Source organism: Octodon degus, unplaced genomic scaffold, assembly GCF_000260255.1.
Source record: "Octodon degus isolate 3935 unplaced genomic scaffold, OctDeg1.0 scaffold00076, whole genome shotgun sequence".
NCBI classification, from domain to species: Eukaryota; Metazoa; Chordata; class Mammalia; order Rodentia; family Octodontidae; genus Octodon; species Octodon degus.
In genome coordinates this window covers 8879025-8903814 of record NW_004524652.1, presented here as the reverse complement: position 1 = coordinate 8903814, position 24790 = coordinate 8879025, and the positions used below count along the sequence as shown (strand labels likewise).

General features: G+C 38.4%; 1 protein-coding gene across 7 annotated transcripts in view; it reads left to right on the top strand.

Annotated features, from left to right (window-relative positions):
- Atxn2 (ataxin 2) overlaps positions 1-24790 on the top strand; it is a 140199-nt gene that overhangs the window by 74500 nt on the left and 40909 nt on the right. For 6 of the 7 annotated variants that reach the window (XM_004635919.1, XM_023720529.1, XM_023720527.1 and 3 more), the window contains exons 7-14: positions 2300-2391; positions 3056-3253; positions 4443-4621; positions 6688-6897; positions 10630-10812; positions 17981-18181; positions 18526-18633; positions 18876-18946. In XM_004635919.1, the coding sequence (XP_004635976.1) occupies positions 2300-2391; positions 3056-3253; positions 4443-4621; positions 6688-6897; positions 10630-10812; positions 17981-18181; positions 18526-18633; positions 18876-18946 (1242 nt within the window). The remainder of the gene's footprint in view (positions 1-2299; positions 2392-3055; positions 3254-4442; positions 4622-6687; positions 6898-10629; positions 10813-17980; positions 18182-18525; positions 18634-18875; positions 18947-24790) is intronic. The other variant, XM_023720531.1, reaches the window with a different exon arrangement.

Below are 24790 nucleotides of genomic sequence, written 5' to 3'. Positions count from 1 at the left end.
TATATACAGCATAAAGAGGTAAAGTCTTGCCAAAAATGTGTATTTAGGTAGTAAAATCTGAATTAAATGAAGAGCCTTTCATTGAGAACAGAGATAACTATGTTCAGCGTTTAAAAAATGACAGTAATTTGTATTTTCTGTTCCTCAGACTTTACCTGACTAGACATTTATAGGCAGCATGGCATTATTATCAAACAAAGATTCGTGTAGAACCCAACATAACCATTCTTAAAGGAGCATCACATCATTTATCTGGGATGAAATGGCCTTCTTCTACCATGTTAGTTAAGTGTAGATAATGTGAGACTTTCTGGAGTGATGCAGGCAGTGTTTATCAACATTTTAAGTGCACTTAGAATTTGTGCTCCAACATAATCTTAATGCCAATCATTAATTATATATGAGGATATTTTTTGCAGCATTGTTTCACTAGTTACGTGTCCAGCAGTAGAGGATGAACTATATAGATTTATGTTCTGATATTCAGTAGAAGTTTTCTATATCAAAAGAATGATGTTCCAGTATGAAATGATAATTCAGGATTAGAAAAAAAAAAACAAAAAACAAGCTATGGAATAATAGGTCTGATTTGAATTGAAGCAAAAAAAAGGAAGAGCAAGGCACTGTGGTGTTGCGTCCTTATAATACCACCACTTAGGATGCTGAAGCAGGAGGGCTGCAAGTTCAAGGCCATCTTGGGCTGTAATCTGAATTTATACCCACAAACTGTTGATAATAGTTATGTGTGCATGCTGGGATTGAAATGTCTTTACTTGGCACTAGATATCTTTTTATCTGATGTGTTTTTTTACACAGGGCATATATATTTAAATAATTTTAGCCTCCACTGATAATTGTAATTGTTAGGTCAAAGGATTAGGTTACTGATAAAATTATAATGGCAGTTTTATCAGAACAACATGGGAGGACCCAGGTTAATGGGTGAACTCTAATGCCAGCTTGTGTATTGGCATTTCTTGCATGATGTTAGGCCTACTCTTCTGGGATATGTAGGGGCTGTGTCTGGATATTCCTGCTTCTCACTGCTCAGTCAGTCTGGCTTTGGAGGAAGTGGTGAAATAATAGATAAGTGATTAATCAGGCATTAAATCTTGCCCATGAGGATTATTCACTATTTGCCTCAATTAGTTGATTGTTATAGATTAAAGAATACAGCCTGCTGGATATGGTGACACATGCCAGTAATCTTCGCACTTCTGAATCCAAGTCTGGAAGGTCATAATTTCTAGCCCAGAGTGGACAATTTATGACTCAGTATTATCTTGCTTTAACATAAAAGTTTAATTTTTAAAATGGGCTACAGGTAAAACCCAGTGCAGAGGCCCTGGGTTTAATCCCTAGTACCATAACAGAAAATAAAAAAAAAAACAAAAAAAAACTATGTAGCTTAGCTTTTGAGAGTAGTAGTTTTCTGTAGTTTCCTTGTAGACAAAAATATTATTTGCACAGTAAGTGTAATTAGGGCACTCATATCTAGAGTTGTTGAGGTAGCATAATTGCTAATTGTAGAACCAGTTGTAAGGTCCAGTCCTTGCCAGGTGTGGTGGCATATGCCTGTAATCCCAGCACTTGGGAAGGTGAGGCAGGATTGCTGCGAGTTGGTTGCCAGCCTGGGCAACAAAGTAAGTTCAAGGCTAGCCTGAACATGGTAGTGAAACCATGTTTCACCAAAAAAAAAAAAAAAAAGAAGAAGAAGAGGAAAAAGAGGAAAGATGAAGAGGAGGAGGAGGAAAGAGGAAGAGTTGTAAATAAAACCCAGCCCTTGTGATCTGGTCCACTGATTGTCCCATGCTGCCTTTCCCTCTAGCATTTCTAAGAGGAAGGGGATGGTGGCTGAAGTCTATGACTGTAGTCCTACTTTGAAGGTGATTCAGTGGGCAAATTTTTGTTTCTCTCATCTTCCTCCTAAATGTTTGAAATATTTTTGGCTCCCTTCCATAGGCCCTTTGGTGGTGATCTCACGAAGGTTCTAGGTATGCTGAAGGTCAGGAAGGGAACCATGATCCCAAAGCTGTAAATTTGTGTAGTAACTAAAATGTTGTAAACTTTTCTAGTAACCTCAAATATAATTATTTTGTATAGTTACTTACCAATTTGAGGGACTGATATGTAGAAGAAAATTTTTCCTTAAAACATTTTTAAAGAAAATATCTGATTATTTTGTATTTGTTAGATTTAACTAGTTTATTAGCTATTGCTATTGTAAATATTGATTGTAACTGAATTAAAGAAGACAAGTACTTTGTCATTTTGAAAAATAAGTTTCATTTTCTTCTAGTCTAATGGATGGGACCCCAATGATATGTTTCGATATAATGAAGAAAATTATGGTGTAGTGTCTACATATGATAGCAGTTTATCTTCATATACGTAAGTTTTAAAAGTTTGTTTTTATTTTAATTTATTTTGTCTTTGATTTTCATCAAGCTAAATTATCATGTTAAATAAATGTTTCTGTGTTTTTAAAGTTATACAATTACATAAAAGAACTATTCTGTTATGATTTAGGCTGGTAAGTGCCCATTAAAACAGGGACTATGTCCATACCTCCTTTTTTTTTTTTTAAACATATTTGGTACAGGGTCTCACTATGAGCTTGGACTTGTAGTGATCCTCCTGTGTGTTCAGCCTCCCAGCGCTGGGATTACAGGTGTGCACCACCTTGCCTCCTCTCAGTGACTGACTTAGCATGCCCTGGGATGGGGCCGGCGCTGCATGTGGTGCTGGGGATCGAGTCCTGGTCCCTGTGTTTGCCTAAGTACATGTGTAGTCTGCTGAGCTATCTTGCCAGCCCCATGCCTCATTTTTGTGCTCAAAAGAGATTTTGTTTTTAAATTGCAAAAAATTAACTTTGCCAGAGTTAAGGTGATCTGTTAAATGAGTTTTTGAAATACTAAATGTTTTTCCATTTATAAACCGAGCACAGTAACTTTGACATTTTTCCAATATTTTAAACCCTAAACTTTCATAATAGTTTATTGTAATATACAATAATCAAAATAATCAGTTTTATTTTATTTTCCTCATGTTTTAGCGTGCCCTTAGAAAGGGATAACTCAGAAGAATTTTTAAAACGAGAAGCAAGGGCAAACCAGTTAGCAGAAGAAATTGAATCAAGCGCTCAGTACAAAGCTCGGGTGGCCCTGGAAAATGATGATAGGAGCGAGGAAGACAAGTACACAGCAGTTCAGAGAAATCCCAGTGAACGCGAAGGGCACAGCGCAAACACTAGGTATTTAAAGGAATCATGATGCAGTATTTTGGATACACAACTCAAGGTCTGTGTGAGAAGGTGTATTATTATTATTATTGTCTTATTTCCCTTTAATCAAGCTTAGGTAGAGAATGCAAATGGAATTGGTTTCAGGTTCTGTTAAAGATTATGGTAATCTTGGAAGATTTTTTTTTGAAGGGTCTCTATGGAGCCAAAATGCTAAGTATATGTGAAAAGTAAGCCACGGTCCTGGAGAGCTGCTAAAAAATAATCAGCAGAGCAGAACACACACAACATAGTAACAGGGCAGTATGATTGCTAGATTAAAGATGTGTTTGAAATACTAAGAACAGGCAGACTGAGAAGGAACTAGTATCACCTTTGTGGTCAAGAAAGCCTCACTCACAGGGTGACATTCTGTGATCAGAAAATGGGATCTGCCTTCTACTCAGAGGGGTATGGAAGAAGAATTTCTCTCCTAGTGAAGAGACAGTGCAGAAACAGCATTGTGAAAGAATCCAGAGATTAGGAAGACACCAAGGCCTGTGTTGTGAGTGCAGTGATAGACAGTGCTAAGAACTGAGGTAGTGGAAGGACTTTGAGCACTCTGGGTGGGAGGTAGGGGAACAGACCCTGGGCCATTGAAGAGCGGTGAGGCAGGGAGTCCTGTTGTGCATTGCAGTAGTTTAATTGCAAGAATTTAGTAACCAGCTAGACCAAGGCAAGTGGTAAAAAGGTTAGAAAATCCAGTGTTGACCCTGAGGTTAATTTGATAACTAAATCGATAGTAATACTGATAATAGAGATAGGGAACAGAATAAGGGAGAGGGGTTAAAGGGTGACACTGCATTTGAGGGGCTTTGGGGTTTTTGATTTATGCATAATAATTGAATGGAGAAACATCTACAGATACCTGGTAGAGCAAGTGATGCATCATGTTTTGAAGATGCTGACAGCTAGAGCCTGGTGATTTGAATCAACATGTTCAGTAGCATGTCTCTTAAACTCTGTGCTTAGGGGAGAACGAGGGAAGGGGAAAGTCAAAGGCTGGAACTAGATGGTAAGATGGAAGAATAGAGGAGTGAAGCAGTTGGTTTAGTGTTGAATCTTTTTGTAACATTCCCATCTGCCTAAATTACTTTTAGACATGTTTCATTAGCTTGGTGCCTTTTAGGAAAAAATGATTTAGAAGATCTCTCATTTTCAGGGAAAATAAATATATTCCTCCTGGACAAAGAAATAGAGAAGTCATATCTTGGGGAAGTGGGAGACAGAATTCACCGCGTATGGGCCAGCCTGGATCCGGCTCCATGCCATCAAGATCCACTTCTCACACTTCAGATTTCAACCCGAGTTCTGGTTCAGACCAAAGAGTAGTTAATGGAGGCAAGTATTTTGACCAAATTTGTCAATATCATTGATCAGATACATAGTTTTCTATCGACTTAAAAAGACTTTTTACATAATCGACAAGAATGTGCACGCCATGAATGAGTTTTATAGAGTTTATACTTTAGAATATATAAGATTTGTAGTTTTACAATTAGCAAAATATTGTGTAAATCACTGGTATATACAATATTCAACATGACAAAGTACTTTTAAAAGATAAGGTGCAAAATTTATCTCAGACATTGACATAGCCAAAAAGTATTTCACATATAAAGAAATTGGAAACTTTGGATAGGTTCTCAATTTGAAATACACTGGATAATAAAATAATTTAGGCTTAGTTTATATGTAAAGAACAAAGATATATGAAACAGTGGTTAGTATATATTCATTTTAATTATTATTTATGTATTTATATTCTGCTTACATCAAGAAAGGATAAGAAGCAGGGCATGTAATCCCAGAAGTTGGGAGGCTCAGGCAGGAGGATGGCTGCAAGTTTGAGGCCAGCCTTAAGTATATAGTGTGACCCTGTCTCCAAAGAAAAAAAGAAAAAAATTTGATTCTTGGGAGGCTGTAAACAGGTGAATCACTATGAGTTGGATCTATTAGTGAGACCCTGAACACCCTGTAGACCATTCCCAAAAATAAAAATAAAAGAATTTGAGATAAGTTGTAGCACAAGATGGTCATGTGAAGAAAGTGATGTGAAAAATGTGCTTCAAGTTGCAACAGAAACAATTCTTAGTCTCTAAGGGTGGATGTTATAGTTGAACAATTTATGTAAAATAAACCAGTCTTTTAGTAGGGAGATATTTTCTCCTATTCTTCTAAATCTAGATCAGATATACCTTATGGTTTATGAAACCTTATGGTTTATGAAATCCTGGAATACTGAACAGCAGAACTGTGATAAGTAACAGCAGTAATATGCTACTGCCTCCAGGAAAAGAATGGATTTTCCAATTTGAATATTTAAATCAGAAAATTTGAAAGACAAAATAGAGAACACTTAAGTTTCCAATTTCATTTGTTTTCATTTAGTCTTTTTTCCAGAATTCCTCTCCAAATGAACACTCTTGAGTATTTTCTGTACTTAATATTGGGGGTGAAATTTCTTTAGTTGCTGAGTAAAGATTTTTAGTTGTTCATAAGCAGAATTTTCAAAGTAAAAAGATGAAGGGGGCTGGGAAACATGTGTGATACTCAAGTGTGTGAAGCCCTCTGGAGAGGAGAACTGGACTGTTTCGTAAGATTAAGGTAAGTAACCTGTCTGTCTTAGTAAATGTCAACCTTATTTGACCTGTGTGTATCCATTAGTGTGTTTTATTTGATGGTGACTGCTTTGCAGTTGCATTATTTATTAAGTAGCCTGTTAGATAAGTGTTTAATTGTAAACACTTTTCTGGTTTAATGAGATTAAGAGATTCGTCTTGAAACAGAATAGTATTACCATTTGTTACTTTTGTTGACCCTCAAAATTGGAAATAGTTTATTTCTATTTAAATGGGACTTCTTTAATGAGATTTCAAAGTGAACTTTATATTCAGATAAAAACCTGATGAACAATCACATATGATTGTAAAAATCCAGGTTTAAAAATTAGTTATAATAGTTGCTGCTTATTTTTGTTATGTTTCAGAGCTAAAACTAATTCAGTAAATAATCTTGAGTAGGAATTACTGTGTTTTATTGTGTGGAATTATTTAATATATAGTATGTTATATTCCTTGTAACAGTTGTTTACTGAGAAATAGTTACAGAAGCAGGATTATTAGGCAAAGTCTTAACTGTCTTCTTCAGTAGTATGTGTAGATCCTAATTAACCCTTTGGGAACGTGTATTCATTTAAACAGACTGAATTTTAAGGAAGTAAAGTAAAATGTGCATTTGTGTCAGTTGAGTTATGCTAAAACTTATCACAAATCAAATGACTGTCCTCAAAGGGTTAAAAATGTACAAGAAATCATTTTTGTCATTTTACTTTTTTTCTGTTTACTTTTTTCCCTCATTTTTTTCTTTAGTTTTTATACTTTCCTTCATATCATTTGTTCTGTCAGGTGTTCCCTGGCCATCGCCTTGCCCATCTCCTTCCTCTCGCCCACCTTCTCGCTACCAGTCAGGTCCCAACTCTCTTCCACCTCGGGCAGCCACCCCTACACGGCCGCCCTCCAGGCCCCCCTCGCGGCCATCCAGACCCCCGTCTCACCCCTCTGCTCATGGTTCTCCAGCTCCTGTCTCTACTATGCCTAAACGCATGTCTTCAGAAGGTACAATACCACAATTTGTTCATGTTTTTGTTTGTCTTTGTTCAACTCCTATGTGAATTTATAATTATAAAATAGTTTCCTCTTCATTATTTAATAATCTATAATTTTTGTGTTTTAACTTTAGTTTGTTAAAACTATTTCTATTAACCTTTTATTTGTTAGAGAGAAATTCGATACTTTGTGATGCTATGAATTATCCTGAATTGAAAGAAAGGGGAATTATTCTCTGTCTGCCTGGTAATAATGCCTGTATACAGCCCCAGGAAGGTCCACTCAGGGCTCTCTTTCCTGATAGTAGATGCAGTGGATAATGGTGGACAATAAACTATATGTACCCACTGTTGGACTGACTGTAGAATGTGTCATTTTATAGCCTCTTGGGTGATATGCTAGTGAACCTTCCTGCTGATCATAGGCAGGAATGGTGTTTTAAGGATTTTTGTTTGAACATGATACTCTGTTTAGCTGCATTTGTAGGCCTGCTTTCAAATTTCAATACAAATTGTGAGCCGGCCCTGGTGGCGCATGCCTGTAATCACGTGCTTGTAATCCCAGCGCTCTGGAAGCTGAGGCAGGAGGATCAATGTCAGTTTGAGACCAGCTTGGACTACAAAGTGAGCCTTAGCTTAACAAGACCTGATCTCAAAAGAAAAAAACAGATTCTATTTTAGAGTATCTGAGGACCTCTAAATTTTGAGGAGTTTGTTCATTTTTTTGTTTTCTGTGACAGGGTCTCACTGTGTTCTTCAGGCTGGCCTTGAGCTTATGCAACCCTCCTTCCTCAACCTCCAAGTGCTGGAGTTACAGGCATGTGCCACCACACTGGCTCTTGGGAGTAATTTTTTTAAATTAGCTTTGTAATATTGAGGTGAAAGGCTGATTTAATCTGATAGAAGTCTTTGATCTACAATAACATTGTTGATGAAAAATCGATATGGGCTGGACATGGTGGTATATGGCTAAGTGGCTGGAGGGTTGCAACTTTGAATCTAGCCATGGCCAGTACAGTGACACCCTGTCTCCAAAATAAAGGGATAAATGTGGATCTTTAGACTTTTTATCATGTTTTTGGCAAAAAAAAAAAAAAATCATGTAACTCTTATTCAGTATTTGATGCTAAATCCATCATTGCTATATAACAAATAGTTGGATATATTGTAAGAAGGTGATATTCTAATTTAAATGCAGTGAATAAACTTAAATATTGCCTGTCTTCTAAATGATAATGCCTTTTTTATATTAGTTGAATATTTGTATTAATTTTTTAATCAGATCTGTTCATCAAAATCATAACTGAAATAGCTTATATTGACAGTAATAAAGTTTCCTTCAGCTGCTTTTAAGTAAATTGTTGGCATATAGGTAGGGAGATCATATGACCTCAGCCAAAGCATTTAATATTGAATAGCATCTTTCAGATTTTCAAGGTTAATTCTTTCCTAGAAAATTTCTCTTAATACTGGCCACTAAAATGCAGAGTTCTGTTGAAGTATATATTATAGTCCGTTTGTTTGCTAAATGATTTATATAAGAATGTGTTAGGGGCCAGGGAGAGAGCTCAGTAGAATAAGTGCCTGCCTGGCAAGCACAGCGTTCTGAGTTCAATCCCCAGTACTGGGGGGAAAAATAGTAATAATAAAAAGTAATGTGAGATGAAATTACATTTGTTCATGAATTGAAAGCATCTTTATCACATTCAAATATAAGGTGTTCATACAGAAATACACCTGCTGCATTATCCGTCCATGCTGGTTATTTCCAGTGGAAACCCTGTACCCTTAGTGTTTTTTAAGAGATTATATCTGGGATATATATTAATTTGGTGTTCTTGAAGAATTTGATCTTAGGATATGAGCAAAGATCCTTGGCTTTGACACTAAGGATATCTTCTGTGTGTTTCCCTCTGTATGTGTGGTAAGAGCAGTTCTGTCTAATGTTTTCACTTCATAGGTCTGATGCACAATAGATAGCATGAGAGACAAATTATTAATGGAGTGACAGAATCTGATACAGAATTTTGACAATCATACAGTTCAAATTTTCTTCCCAAGTGTCAACTGCTGTGATCTTAAAAGCCATACTTTAAGGGCCAGGGAGATAGCTCAGTGGAATAAGTGCCTGCCTAGCAAGCACAGGTTCCTGAGTTCAGTCCCTGGTACTGCAAAAAAAAAAAAAAAAAAGAAAAGAAAAGAAAAAACAGAATTGTAGCTTTGTGGTATAAAAAAAACTACTTACAGGTGAGAACACCTTTTTTTTTTTTTTTTTTGTGGAACCAGGGATTGAACTCAAGCCCTTGTGCTTGCCAGGGAAGCACTTATTCCACTGAGCCATCTCCCCAGCCCCTAAAGAACTGAGCTAAGGGGCAGGTCCCCAAGAACACTTTTAAGCCATGAGTTATAAAGCTGTTGATCATGGCAGATCGATAAACTAACACTTAGAAAAATTTAAAACGGTATATGTATATAGTTCACTAGTTCAGGGGATCAGTAGTCTTTTGTTTATAAATATTTTTCCCTGTGACATAGTTCAGCAATGAAGCATTTGCTTAAGGTTTCCTTATAAGAAGAAAATGTAAAAAAATAAATTTTTCTACACAGAAGGCTGAAGGTAGAAAAAATTATAAATTAGAGGCTAGTCTGGCAACTTAGCCAGACCCTATCTCAAAATAAAGAGGGCTGAGGATGTAGGTCAGTGGTAGAATACTTGTTGTCCTATGCAAGGCCCTGAGTTTTATGCCCACTACCACAAAAGAAAAAGGGGATAAATATGCAAAGATGTGAAGTAGTACATTTTAGAAAATTTGAGGCAGAAAGGCAAAAGTACATAATAAAGTAGATTCCCTGGCAAGCACAAGGGCCTGAGTTCAATCCCTGGTTCTGCAAAAAAAAACAAACAAAAAAACCCCATAATAAAGTAGAAATTATTCCATTATGTAGTTATATCATTACTATTTTATTGTATTTATTTTTGTGTGCCTGCAAATAATTGATATAGTCTAGACTGCCAAATTCTTTTTTTTTTTTTTATTTTTTTTTTTTTTTTTGTGTGTGTGTGTGTGTGTGTGTGTGTGGCCAGCTCAGCCCACCAGGGGGCGGGTCTGGCTGGCATGTGGTGCTGGGGGTTCGAACCGCGGTCCCTGTGCTTTGCCAAGCTTGTTTGTTCTAAGTAGGTGCTTTAGACCACTGAGCCATCTCACCAGCCCCTAGACTGCCAAATTCTTTTAAGAGTTACAGCATCTTACTGTTGGATTTCTTTTTTTTTTTAATTTTTATTTATTTATTTATTAACATTTATTTAGTGTGTGTGTGTGTGTGTGTGTGTGTGTGTGGCCAGCTCAGCCCACCTGGGGGCAGGTCTGGCTGGCATGTGGTGCTGGGGGATCGAACCGCGGTCCCTGTGCTTTGCCAAGCTTGTTCCAAGTAGGTGCTTTAGACCACTGAGCCATCTCTCCAGCCCCATTACTGTTGGATTTCTTACCACCAACTTCATCCCTCTCTTTAAAAATAAAGGGATGTACAGTTCATTTATAAAGTTGTAACTCTCCACAGAATGATTCTGAGTTATGTGTGACCAAATATATGGATGTTATGGGATATTTTTCTCCCCTCCTTTTTTTCATTATTTTAACCAAGGAGAAACTTGAGTGAATGAGGAAGAATTTGTGTATTTGTCAGAAAAGTAGTACTGATAGACATTGTAGCATTTTTGTGATGTTTACTGTTCCTTTCTTAGGGCCTCCAAGGATGTCCCCAAAGGCCCAGCGGCACCCTCGAAATCACAGAGTCTCTGCTGGGAGGGGTTCCATATCCAGTGGCCTAGAATTTGTATCCCACAACCCACCAAGTGAAGCAACTCCTCCTCCAGTGGCAAGAACCAGTCCTGCAGGGGGAACGTGGTCATCAGTGGTCAGTGGGGGTAGGTATCATTTGGCTTTGGGTGTAACTGTAGTGTTCATTTTGTAATTCCCTGAGTTATAAAATGGGTTGAACTAAAGCTCTGTTTGAGGAATTAGAAGTGTATATATTAAAAATAGTGAATGAGCCAGGAATTGGAGAAACTACATTTTTGTTTTAGGCTCCTCCATTTATTTCTCATATTTTATGGAAAGTCATGCAATCTTCTCAATTTTAGTTTTCTCAGTGAGTAATGTCACTCTAATATACTTCATGGTCTTTTTGTGTGTGTGTGTGTGTGTGGCCAGCTCAGCTGGCATGTGGTGCTGGGGGATTGAACCGCGGTCCCTGTGCTTTGCTAAGCTTGTTCTAAGTAGGTGCTTTAGACCACTGAGCCATCTCACCAGCGCCTTCATGGTCTTATGATGCCATAAATGGGGTCTATTAATATGAATGTTGTTGGGAGTTAGGGAGTACTATAATAGAAGGCAAATACAGTTTGTAACTATTTGAAGAGACTTAGATTTCCCATCTTTTTAGTAGCTTTGCTCATTGATTCATTCCACAAACATTTATTTTGACCATAGTGGAGCGTGTTTCCGTAATGTCTATATATGGAACTAATGCCCAAATATATATTTTCTAGATAAGAAATATCAATACAAAGGAGAAGCTAAGCTTTAATCTGTGATTAACCTGGGGAGTGTGTTAATGATCAACAATTACCAAAAGTAGGGCCAGCGAGATAGCTCAGCGGACTAAGTGCCTGCTTAGGCAAGCACAGGGACTGGGTTTGATCCCTGGCACCACATGCTATGCCAGCCCCACCCTTGGCGTTGCTGAGCTGACCACAGAGACCAGGCCTGATGGTGCACACCTATAATTCCAGCACTGAGAAGGTTGAAAAAAACAGGAGGATCACTACAAGTCCAAGCTGCGTAGTGAGACCCTGTACCAAATACATTAAAACAAAACAAAAGTATAAAAATTACATTTTGGGAAGGTATTACAGTTAGGCTAGGACCACTTTGGCTACTTTGTCAATCCTTAATGTTTTGCTCCCAGGTTATTGTGGCAAGCTACAATATGCAATGATGGCTTTTCTTTTTAGCATTTATCTAATGCAGCCATAGAAACTTTAACAGAAAGAGATCTTTAAAGCTTAATACCCAGTGTTGTTAAATGTCTTTTATTTAATACGCACTTCCAGGCATGGTAGCACATGGCCTATAATCCTAGCACTATGTAGGCTGAGGCAGGAGGCTCTCTATGAGATGTAGGCCAGCCTAGTTTACATAATGAGTTCAAAGGCAGCCTGAACTACTTAATAAGAGTGTTTCAAAACTACTAAAAAAAAATACTATTGCAAAGATTTGTGAGATAAACATTTATGTAATTGTACTGTAAATTCCTTTGTGCTTCCTGTTTTCTTTGTTGTTCTTCGATGAAGATTAACAAGAAAATAGAAGTTTTAAAAAATGTTTATATGTAATTGTAATCTTTTGACATTACTTAGTCTGAAAATGAATTTTGAAAACAACATTACGAGCAAGAGAGTAAAAATGTAGTTATTATAGTTCTACCCAGAATAACCTGGCTGAGGTGCTGTAATTCTAGCACCCAGGAGGCTGAAGCAGGAGGATTGCTGCAAGTTTGGGGTCAGCCTGGACTATGCAGGGAGAGCCTATCTCAGATGCCCTCCTCCCAAAGAAAACAGTAGTCTTGCAAGTTTGTTCTTTATATTGATTTTAAAAATGACAGAAGAGTAATAATTTCTGTCCGTTGTTCTTGTATCTTAGAACATAACTTCTGTACTAGAATGAAGTAAGTTAAACCATGTTTTCTAAATGTGGAGTCTGAACATTACAAATTGGCTTATAACAGAATGTAAAGCCTGTTACTTATTTTGAAATCATATGTAATATCCATTCTATACTATTTCCTTATATTATCTAACCCTTTTGGGTAAACTGGGTCCTCATTTCCTTACAGCACAGTGGATCTTTTTTTTCTTTTTTTAAAGATTGATTGGTTTTATTTATTTATTTGGTACAGGATCTGGCTACGCAGCTCAGAATTGTGATGATCCTCCAGTCTCAGCCTCCCCAGCTCTGGGATTACTTACAGGTGTGCACCACCACGCCTGGTTTCAGTGGCTGGCATGGTGGGCCTGGGATCACGTAGCATGTGATACCGGAGATTGAACCCAGGTCTTTGCGCTTGCCAGCCAGGTGCTTAGATTGCCTAGCTATCTTCCTAAGCCTGCACAGTGGATATTGATGTTGAAAGAAAGCACAGGGCTGGGAAGATAGCTTGGCAGCCTAAGCTCCTGGCTAGTAAGTGCAAGGTCCCAAGTTTGATTCCTTGTACTGTATGTCATGCTGGCCCCAGAACCCTGGGTGCAGCATACCCACCCTGAAACCAGACATGGTGGCACATGCCTATAAACCCAGCACTCAGGAGGCTGAGACAGGAGGATCACGATGAATTAGAACTGTGCAGCAAGACCCTGTATTTAAAAAAAGCACAAACCAGGCATGGTGATGCAGGCCTGTAATCCCAGTGCTGAAGATCACTGTGAGATCAAGTCCAGCCTAAACTACATAGTAAGACACTTTCTTTTTTAAAAAAAAAAAAAAAGGAAAGAAAGAAAGAGCACAGAGGGCTGGGGAGATAGCTCAATTAAATAAGCGCTAGGTCCTAAGTTCAGTCCCCAGTTCTGTAAAAAAGAAAAGAGCATAGAGAGTGATCTGTAAACTTCAGAAGTATATGTTAGTATTACTTATTTAAGGAGAAAAGAATAAGCTCACCTCTTATGGTTTTCTTTTTTTTTAGTACAGGGTCTACAGGGTCTCACTACGTAGATCAGATTTGCAAGCTTCTTGTTTCAGCCTCCCACATACTGGGATTACAGGCGCATGCCACTATACCCAGTTTCAGTTGCTGTCCTGTCCCATCCCTGTGCTTGCTTAAGCAGACACTTTAATCCCCTGAGCTATCTGACTGGCCCTCTACTTTTCTTTTTTCAATAGAAATTAGATCAGTTTATTTTTGGATATTTTTCAGGTATAATTTAAAAATATATATATTTAAATATTTATTTATTTATTTGTGTGTGTGTGGCCAGCTCAGCCCACCAGGGGGCGGGGCTGGCTGGCATGTGGTGCTGGGGGATTGAACCGTGGTCCCTTGTACTTTGCCAAGCTTGTTCTAAGTAGGTGCTTTAGACCACTGAGCCATCTCACCAGCCCTTTCAGGTATAATTTTAGAAGGGCTATATGACAGTTTTCAGTGTCAACTGCCAATTGTACACACATTTAAAAGAAATTTTTAAATGTGTTCTTGGTCCTTTGTATTCATACAGGCAAAGCGTCTTATTGCATAATAAATGCTAGAGATCAATCACAGATTTGGGGCATGATACTAATGGAGTAGGATGTTCCACTCAACAGCTATATAATCCATAAATACAAACATAACATTCATGGTGGCTAGGATCACAAGTAACTTGTAGAATAACATTTACAGGACTACCTACTTCAAAGGCTAAAACTAGTAGAAAAGTTTCAGTAGAAAAGTTTGAATGGGTGTTTTTATCCAGAGTAACAATCACAAATAACTCTCATCCAACTTTACCATGTGTGGGGAACTGCGTGGATGAGATGCAGGGAAGACTGCATGCTAATTTGAGTCAGATCTTGGTGGTGGTTGCCCAGAACAAGATGATTCTTTAGAGAATTTGCAGTCCCTAGATCATGATTCATTGAAAAGTGTGTCAAGGATGGATGATTTAGTAAATGCCAATGGTAGGCTTTAAGAACCTGGTAGGAGCGGGGGAGCAAGGAGTATGACAGAAGATGGAATGTTTGAATGTTGGGGAAATGCTTTGGTAATTGCCCAAAATGTTCTTGCTTTGGGTGACTTGCTCCTGATCACTAAACACTAAATTTGGAGCATAGTGTGAGGAAAGTTTGGCTTGGATAAAACATGACTATATTTGGATCAAGGACAAGTGTGATTTAGTAGAAAGCATCAATAAATATGTAGAGATATGTTTTTGTTAAAGCAAGTACAAAGGACAACTAATTCTAACTGTAGATATAGTAACAAGCAGCAGCCTTCATGGGCCTGCCTTGATCAATGGTTAAGACATTTTTTTAAGTCAGCCACAGAAGATTACTAAGCAACTTGTAGACTGCAAATATGCTGCTTTGAATTAACCAAAACAATCCTGTTCCAGCTTGCTACGGCTGCAGTCATTTTAGCTAGGTGTAGCTGTAAAAAATGAAATATTTTTCAAAATTGCACTATAGAGGGCCGACCAGATAGCTCAGTGGATTAAAGCGCCTTCTTAGGCAGACACAAGGACTGGGGTTCAATCCCTAGTGCACCTTGGTGGCGCGTGCCTATAATCCCAGCACTTGGGAGGCTGAAAACAGGAGGATCATGATCTGTGTAGTGAGATCCTGTAGACCCTGTACTAAATACATAAAACAGAAAAAACCTGCACTATTCAAAGTTGGAGCCACTGGACATGAGACAACTGTTTCGGATTTTGAATGTACTTATGGTAACAGGATGATAATTTCTCAGATCACAACTTTGAAATAACAAAAATAAGTTAATCTCATTTTCATCAAAATCTTCAAGCATTGATCAAAGAGCTTGTACAGATGTGTCTTCAATAAACTGAACTTTGAGGCAAAAGAAAAAATAGAAAAATTTTAAACTTCTCTATCACAAGCACCACTTATGGAGGCTAAGTGATTATATCTCCAATTCTTTCCTAACAGGGCTTTCCCAGTGGAAAAGCCTGAGGTTTAAAGCAGTGCTGGCTTAATGAGGAAATTTACTTTTAATAAAAGACAGTCAGCTGGGTATGCTGGTGCATGTCTGTAATCCTAGTACTTGGGAGGCAGAGGCAGGAAGATCATTGTGAGTTTGAGACCAGCAGGGGCTACGAAGTGAGCTCAAGACCAGTCTGAACAGCATAGTGAGACCTGTCTCGAAAAGATGAATGAATGAATGAATGAATGAATGAATGAATGAATGAATGAATGAGTCAGTCAGCACTTTGCTTACGGGCACTTAGTGTCTCACAGATCCTCAACAAGCTGTGGGGTAGGTTAAATTTTAAGCATTGTATTCTACAAACTAAAGCCCAAGCAGATGCCATGTCATTTGCCATGAGCCACAAGAGTCCTCTCATGGTCAGAAAAACATTGTGTCTCAGCCCATCTTGTCTGATATTTGGATTTAATAGTGATAGCTTGCAAAAACATTCATATAAAAACCAGACTAGATACAATGAATCTGACTTTGGGAGATTTTCAAGTTCTTAAATCAGTGTTATAAGTGTACATATTGGGGAATAACCTTACTTGTTCTCACTGCAAATGTATCTGTATTATCAAGCCTTAGAATCAGAAGGGAGCCACAGCACGGATTTTGTTGCTTTTCTCCTTCTGAGGTAGGCAGGGATTGCCAGCTGTAAGTACAGGTGCTGGGTACCAGCCAGCGTGATCTGAGAGTACAGGAATCCAATTGTACAAAGGGATCACAACCAGATAGGATGCCTGGACCCAGAAGAGGGTGGGGGAGGTCTTGTGTAAGTTGAGTAAAGAGTAATATGGTGTGGTCTCTACCAACCCCCATTGTGCCACAGCCTTATAGCTTCCAAGAGGAGCTGTGAATGTATCCTGGTAATGTCTTAAGGTACTCACTGATTAGATACCAAAAGTAAAATGAAATTGGTATTTATTTAAGCAGCATCTATAGACATTAGCAGCAAGATACTTTGGATACAAGTTCTACCAACCATGTGAGTTACTCTAATTGTCATAATCCTCCAAGCTCGTAAGTCCTTCAACTCATATTATTTATCAGAATTCAGTTCATCCTGACCAAGTTCCATTTATTTAAATAATTGTCAAGTGTTAGTAAACAATAAAGGATTGAGTGATCAATTAACTGAGAAATTAGAAGGAAAGACCGTTATTATGTTATAAAACACAGTGTTTAGTACAGCAAGTTTATCAAGTAAGGATAAACACTGATGCTTTCAGATGGACTGAACAGCTAATAATGTGAGTTAGAGAAGCAGAGAAAAAAGAAAAAAGCCAGGATGGGGCAGGGATAGAAGGCGGAATATAAAAGCCTTTTATACTATGTCCCCAAAGGTGGTATGGAAGTAAAAAGTATCTACATTTTAAAATTTTAAATAAATCATATGAATTGCAACTTTCATAAAAGGCAAAAGGAAATGTTCTGCATAGAACAAAGATATGCCTAAGTCACATATTGTATCTGCATAAAGTCACTGAATGTCATACATTTGAGCAGAGTTCCATTTGGTATTCCATAAGCCCAAGACTAAAAACCGCTTTTATTACACAAAAGTTGTGATAACAGAGTTTTGTGTAGGAACTTTTGTGCCTCAGATTGAGACATTATGTACTTTCGTTTTGTTTTGTATTTTAGGGAAAGGTCTGCAGGGTGTTCAGGGTCTCACTACTAGATCAGACTCGTAGTGATCCACTGTTTACAGCTTCCCAAGAGCTGGGATTCCAGGCTTGTGCCACCACGCCCAGTCTCAATTGCTTCTCAGCACGCACTGGGGTGGGACTGGCACCAGCACTGGCATGGCAGGCCCAGGGCTTAAAACCCCAGCCCCTGTGCCTGCTTGCAGGCACTTTAATCCGCTGAGCTGTTTGGCTAGCCCTTGTTCGTTCGTTCGTTCGTTCGTTCTTTCTTTCTTTCTTTCTTTCTTTCTTTCTTTCTTTTAAATTTTTATTTATTTGTGTGTGTGTGTGTGTGTGTGTGGCCAGCTCAGCCCACCAGGGGGCGGGGCTGGCTGGCATATGGTGCTGGGGGATTGAACCGCAGTCCCTGTGCTTTACTAAGCTTGTTCTAAATAGGTGCTTTAGACCACTGAGCCATCTCACCAGCCCCCACTGAGCCATCTCACCAGCCCCACTATTTTTATGATTTGGAAAAGCAAACAAGATGATGGGATAAAGGATGGGAGCTAGGGAAGACAGTTTTCACCTAAATCTTTAGAGAAGCCTCTGAGCACCGACGACTTCGAGAGGAGCAACCTAGACGTTTATTGCTGGCGCCATAGAGGCTGAGAAGCCTCTTTGAGGAGGTGACATTTGAGCTGAGAATAATCGATAATGTTTCCTTTCTAGTTCCGAGATTATCTCCCAAAACTCACAGACCCCGGTCTCCTAGACAGAACAGTATTGGAAATACTGCCAGTGGGCCAGTCCTTGCCTCTCCCCAAGCTGGTGTTATTCCAGCTGAAGCTATTGTTGCCATGCCTGTTCCAGCTGCATCTCCCACACCTGCAAGTCCTGCATCCAACAGAGCAGTCACCCCGTCTATTGAGGGTATGTATGACAGGGATGTCAGGAGTTTTTGTGATATCAACCTTATTTTATTTTTAAATATGTATTTTGAATGTACATTTACATTTTTGTATAACTTATTCACTTACATAATACCATTGTTTTTTTGTATATGTTATTTAATATCTGATATTATGAAAGTTAAATTTCCCTGACCACTGAATACCAGTAACAGTATAATTACTTGTACTTCATAGAGTGCCTACAAAGGAGAAAAGCCTTTGTGTTTTTACAAAAAATAGGAAATCACAATTGCTGTTTTTTTTTTTTCCTTTTCTAACTATCTCATGGTGATTTTTTCTGTTTTTTTTTTCCCCCCCCTTTAGCCAAAGACTCAAGGCTTCATGATCAGAGGCAGAACTCTCCTGCAGGTAGTAAAGAAAATATTAAACCCAGTGAAACATCGCCTACCTTCTCAAAAACTGAAAATAAAGGTTAGCATCTTAAAAATTGTTTTCAGATAGAACTGTAGAATTTGGCAGAAGTGTCTTTATTTTATGCTCAGAATAGAATATTTTTGCTCAGTTTTACTGATGTTATATATATATGTAAACACATAGTTTGATAAATCCTAGTATAAAGTTGTTACTATTTTGATGGTAACTGTTATTCTAATGTGTTATATGAAAAGAATTTTAAGCTAAAGGTTGTATTTAACAATTGTTGATTTTTACAGGTATATCACCAGCTGTTTCTGAACATAGAAAACAGATTGATGATTTAAAGAAATTTAAGAATGATTTTAGGGTAAGTACTGTGTTGAGTAGTGAACTAGAATTTTTTTTTGGTGGAACCAGGGATTGAACTCAGGCCCTTGCACTTGCCAGGCAAGTACTTATTCTACTGAGCTATCTTCCCAGCAGTGAACTAGAATTTTAAAAAATAAGTAATAAGCTGGGAATAGCTATTCAATAGGCTGAAGCAGGAGGATAGTGAGTTAAAGGGCATCCTGGACAACTTAGACCCTGTCTCAGAATTTTTCTTTTTTTAAAGTTTTGTTTTTTAAGAAGTGTTTGGTACAGGATCTCATTACATAGCTTGGACTCATAGTGATCCTCTTGTTTTCAGCCTCCCCAGTGCTGGGGTTACAGGCATGTACCACTATGCCCAGACTCTGGTGGCTGGCTCAGCATACCCAAGGGCAGGGCCAACTTGACATGTGGTACCAGGAATTGAACCCTGGTCCTTGCGCTTGCCTAAACAGGCCTTTAGTCCGCTGAACTATTTCACTGGTCCTGTCTCAGAATTTTAAAGAAAAACGGGATATGAAGCTGTAACTTGGTGACTGAGGACTCCATGGGTCAATCCTCAGTACCGCAGAAAAAATAATTTAAAATACCTATAATAAAACATTAACCATTTTAGATTATCAGTTTATAGCAGTACATTAGGCAAATATTTTTAAAAAATCAAACCATATGTGCAGGAAGCTACACATGCTTAAAGTTGTCTTTGAATGTCCTTTAAGTGTGACAACCTAGGATCATGAGATTTGCTGAGAGCAATATAGGTATCAAGTGAGGGTATAGCTGGACGTGGTGGTACACACCTGTAATCCCAGTACTTGGGAGGCTGAGGCAGGTCAGTGTGCACATTCAAAGGCAGCCTGCACTGCAAAGTAGGACCCTCTATCCAAAAAAAAGATATAATCTTGACATTTGAAGCCATGATAACATAGCTTATCCTTTGATGCTCATTATTATCTTGCTAGTCCAGTTAGATTTTGGTAAAGGAAGGCCAAGTCATTCATTGTCTGAATGATGGATAATGGTAGATAATTCATGATCGTCCATTATCTGGTTGTCACTGATATAGTAGAGTTTGCTGTTCTGAGGAAATTTCTAGTTTGTGAAAAAATACATGTGTACATTGTGGTAGAAATCTTTCATGTATTTATTTTTTGCAGTGCTAGAAATCAAACGTAGCATGCAGACAAGTGGTGTATGTACATTGAACTGTGTCCATATGGCAGAAATCTCTGTATATTTCTATTTTACTGCAGGTTCTCTGAACATACCCTGAACCCTCCTTGATAACTGTTTCATTCTTTTGCTTGAAATTTATTATACTATAGATATCAAGGGATTTTGAGACAAATTCAAGAAATCTTGTGGGATGGGGGATTTATAGCTCAGCAGTAGAATGCTTGCTTGCCTAGCATGTGAAGAGCCTGCCTGGAGTACCAGCATGAAAAAATTTAAAAAAATAATAATAATAAGGAAGGAAGAAAACCTTGGAACTTAGCTTATTAGAGGTAACAAATATGATTTTTTTTTTCCTTTTTTTTTTTTGGTGGAACCGGAGATTGAACTCAGGCCGTTGCGCTTGCCAGAGAAGCGCTTATTCCACTGAGCCATCTCCCTGTCCCCACAAATATGATTAAGCTGGTCAAGAGGTAACAGATATGATTATTAGCCTTAAAAATAAATGACTGGATTAAAAGATGAATGAATCAAAGGGCTGAAGCAGCATTTTCTCAGCCTGTGTTCCAGCTCCCTGAATTTTTTCTAATTTTTGTCTAATGTTTTATTTTATTTTATTTTATTTTTGCCATTCCAGGGATCAAACTCAGGAGTTTGTGCTTGCCAGGTGTGCACTTTTGCCGCTGAGCTATCTCCTTGGCGCTAATGTTTACTGATTGTTTTTAGCTAATAATTTCATCCTTGGCTTAATGAGAAAATCTAATAATGTATAATCACATTTCATATTTTATCATATCTGTTCTTTTTATTTTCCTTAATGTGACCATTACAACAGTTTAAATTGCATACGTGCCTCACGTTACAGACATTCTGTTGAATCTCTGACCTAGATTGCATTTCCCTGCACTTCTTCTTTTTTTTTAACCTCCCCTAGCACCAGGGATCGAATATAGAACCTTGGACTTGCCAGGCAGACTTTTGTGCCACTGAACTATCTCCCCACCCCTTACTTTATCATATCTACTCAGCTTCAGGTTGTTAATTTCAAATTTAACGTGTTAAGCAATGGTTAATACAGATAATACAAAGATTAATAGGTGAGTGGACATGTGCCCATTACTCAAGTTAGTAAGTCAAGTCAGGCCTTTCAGAACAAGATCTCTTGTGTGCTTGCCCTGCCCTGCTGCTTCCTCCCCACCCTCCCAGAGGGAAGCTTTTTGGGGGCAGTACTGTCTACTTATACCGCATATGAGAAGCTCTGTGGCCTGTTGTGCCCGCCCCGACCCCGGGGCACACTGAGACGGCGATTGAGATTGGACATGGTGGCGCATGCCTGTAATCCCAGCACTTGGGAGGCTGTAAACAGAATGATTATGAGTCCAGTCTAGTAGTGAGACCCTGAACACCCTGTAGACCCTTACCTAAAATACAAAAAAAAAAAAAAAAGAGCTCCCTGATCATACTGATATATATATATATATATATATGACAAGCTTTTATATCTACCTCTTTCACATAGCATTTTTTCAGGGTTTATCAATGCTGGTTCATTGTTCATCAGTGGGTTCCTCGCGGTTTATGCTCACTTTTTTAGCATTATATATAGAATTAAGTAGTGTTTCTACACAGCTTTTGTGTAGTCAGTATTTTCATTTCTCTGCATATGTGCCCTCCAGTAGAATATTCGGGACGCATGATAGCTCTTGTGTTAAACCTCAGGAGGAATTGCCAAATTTTTTGACAACTGTACTATTCTACATTCCTACTAGCAGTGTATGACGATTTTTATTTATTTATTTTTGAGGGGGGTGTTGAGAACAGGGTCTTACTATGTAGACTAGGCTGGCCGCAAACTTGGGCCAGTTCTACCACCTCAGCCTCCCAAGTGCTGAGATTACAGGGGTATGCCACCACACTCGGAGAGGATTTTTATTTTTCCACATCCTGATATGCATTTGTTTTCTTATTCCTGTTTGTTTTTTAGGCTTACAATATTTTCTGAATATTACTTATAGCAGTGTATTATGGGAATAAAAATTATAAGAATACAACAAACCAAGCAAACAGAATAAAAGAAAAACAGATTATCTTTTGGGCACTTCCATTTTTTACTGGAAACATAATCAAATCAGTAAAATTATAATTTCCACACCAAATACGGAATTAATCTATGAATTTCTCAAAGTAGTACTGTGTATGAGTTATAATTATACCTCAACTATGTTAATAATATAAATCTAGATTAAGCAGCACTAGATTGGCCTGTTGTTGCCAATACATGAAAAAATACACCACCAGCAGATACATGAATGGGAATCATTGTAATTTTTGTTGTTGTTAGATTTTGGGTTGGGGATATAGCTCAACAGCACTGCACCTGTGTAGCAAGCACAAGGTCCTGAGTTTGTTTCCCAGTACCAAAAAAAAGAGGGGAGGGTATTAGTATTACTATGTTATTTATTTATTTATGTGTGTGTGTGTGTGTGTGTGTGTGTGTGTGTGGCCAGCTCAGCCACCAGGGGGCGGGCTGGCTGGCGTGTGGTGCTGGGGGATTGAACCGCGGTCCCTGTGCTTTGCTAAGCTTGTTCTAAGTAGGTGCTTTAGACCATTGAGCCATCTCACCAGACCCAGTATTACTATGTTTTAAGAGAGGATCTTTCCGTGTAGCCCAGGCTGGCCTCGAACTCAGAGAAATCCTCCTGCCTCAGCCTCCCAAGTGCTGGGATTACAGGTGTGTGCCATCATGCTTATTAGCTCATAGTAGGATTGTAGGCCTAAGCCACTTAGCCATATCAGGCTTTTCCTGCTATTCCCCACTGTGAGACTGATGGGTGGCCTCCGTTTGTGTAACCTGCCTGTTCCAGTTTCCTGCTTCCTTTTTTTTTTTTTGGCAGAAACGGGGATTGAACTCAGGCCCTTGTGCTTGCCAGGGAAGCACTTATTCCACTGAGCCATCTCCCTGGCCCTAGCTCATAGTAATTTTTTAAAAAGCTCTTATACTGTGTTTGATAGAGGAGATTTTTTTTTTTTTTTTTTGTGGAACCAGGGATTGAACTCAGGCCCTCACGCTTGCCAGGGAAGCGCTTATTCCACTGAGCCATCTCCTCGGCCCCTAGAGGAGATTATTTTTGAGTTGAACTATCCCTACCAAAACTGTCACATATGCAGAGTTATAAAATCACATGCAAGATCTAAATATAAATACATTGTAAATTTAGCAAAATACTTCTAGGAATACAAACATAGATACCCTAGGGTTTATGTTATTGAGGAAGACAATTGCCGAATAAGTTCTTCAAGAATGGTTTCTTCTCAGTTATTAAAAGCCAGCCCTTGGTTTTAGATGTGTTTTACCTAGGGAAGTGTGGAGAAATGCCATAGGATAAGAAATGGGAACCACAGTGAGGCCTTGTAGTAATGTATATGTATAGTACCTCATCTTTTTCTCAGAGTTTGCATACTTGGGAAAGAAAATCAGTTAAAAGTGAGATGTTAAAAGATCTTGCTTATTTCCTTGTATATTGTTTTCTGTCACTGAAAAGTTCTTAAGAGACCAACATAGTAAAAGTTCCACAAGCTACATAGTGGATCTGCCTTAAAATAGCATATGATCTCAATAGCTAGTAAGGGTTGAGCAGTGCAACTCTTAACTTCATTTTATTAGAAAAGCTGATAAACTAAGGATAACCCTCAAATCCCAAGTGCGTGTGGTGGTACAACACATCTACAATCACAGCACTTGTGCAGCTGGAGGATCACTGGTCAGTTCGTGGTCAGCCTGAACTGAATAGCAAAACTCTGTCTCCAAACAACAAAAAAAGTCAAACCTAAATTTCCCAATACAAACATAAACAAACAAACAACCCACCAACCAAACTTGCCTGCGTAATAAAACCTTAACAGACAATGAGGATATACTATACAGCATGACATTTCATTATATTTCTCACAGCTCTTTCTTCTATTCAGAAATTAGAGACCATCATTTTCTCATCCAGTACTATACTGTGGATTGAACACAGGAACCTTGCAGCTATTCTCCCAGCTCTTAGTTACATGTTTACAGAGCATTCACAATTTCAAGTATACACATGACTTTTCTGAAAATAACATTTCTAAACATAACCTTTCTGTTCTGTAACAATAACCTATTTATATATTAAAGCAATCTAATTTGGGAAATTTTCTTTTTTTTGAGACAGGGTTTTACTATGTGGTTCAGTCTAGTCCTGAATGCACAATACAGTCCAGGTTGGCCTTGAACTCATAGCAATCCTACTGCCTTAGCCTCCTGAGTGCTGGAATTACAGGTGTGCACTATCACACCTGGCCAGGACATTTTCTATGCACAGTAAATTTTTTTTTTAGTGATATGGAGATCGAACTTGGGACCTTGCACCTACTAGGCAGAATGCACAGTAACTTTTAAAAAACACCTCGGGGCTGAGGTGATAGCTCTGCAGTCTAAGCACCTGCCTGGCAAATGCAAGGCCCTGAGTTCAATCCCCAGTACTGCATGCCATGTTGGCCCTGAGTGCGCCATACCAGCCTCTAAAACCAGACATGGTGGCTCATGCCTATAATCCCAGCACTGGGGAAGCTGAGACAGGAGGATCACTATGAGTCTGAGCTGCATAGTGAGACCCTGTACCAAGTTAAATAAATAAAA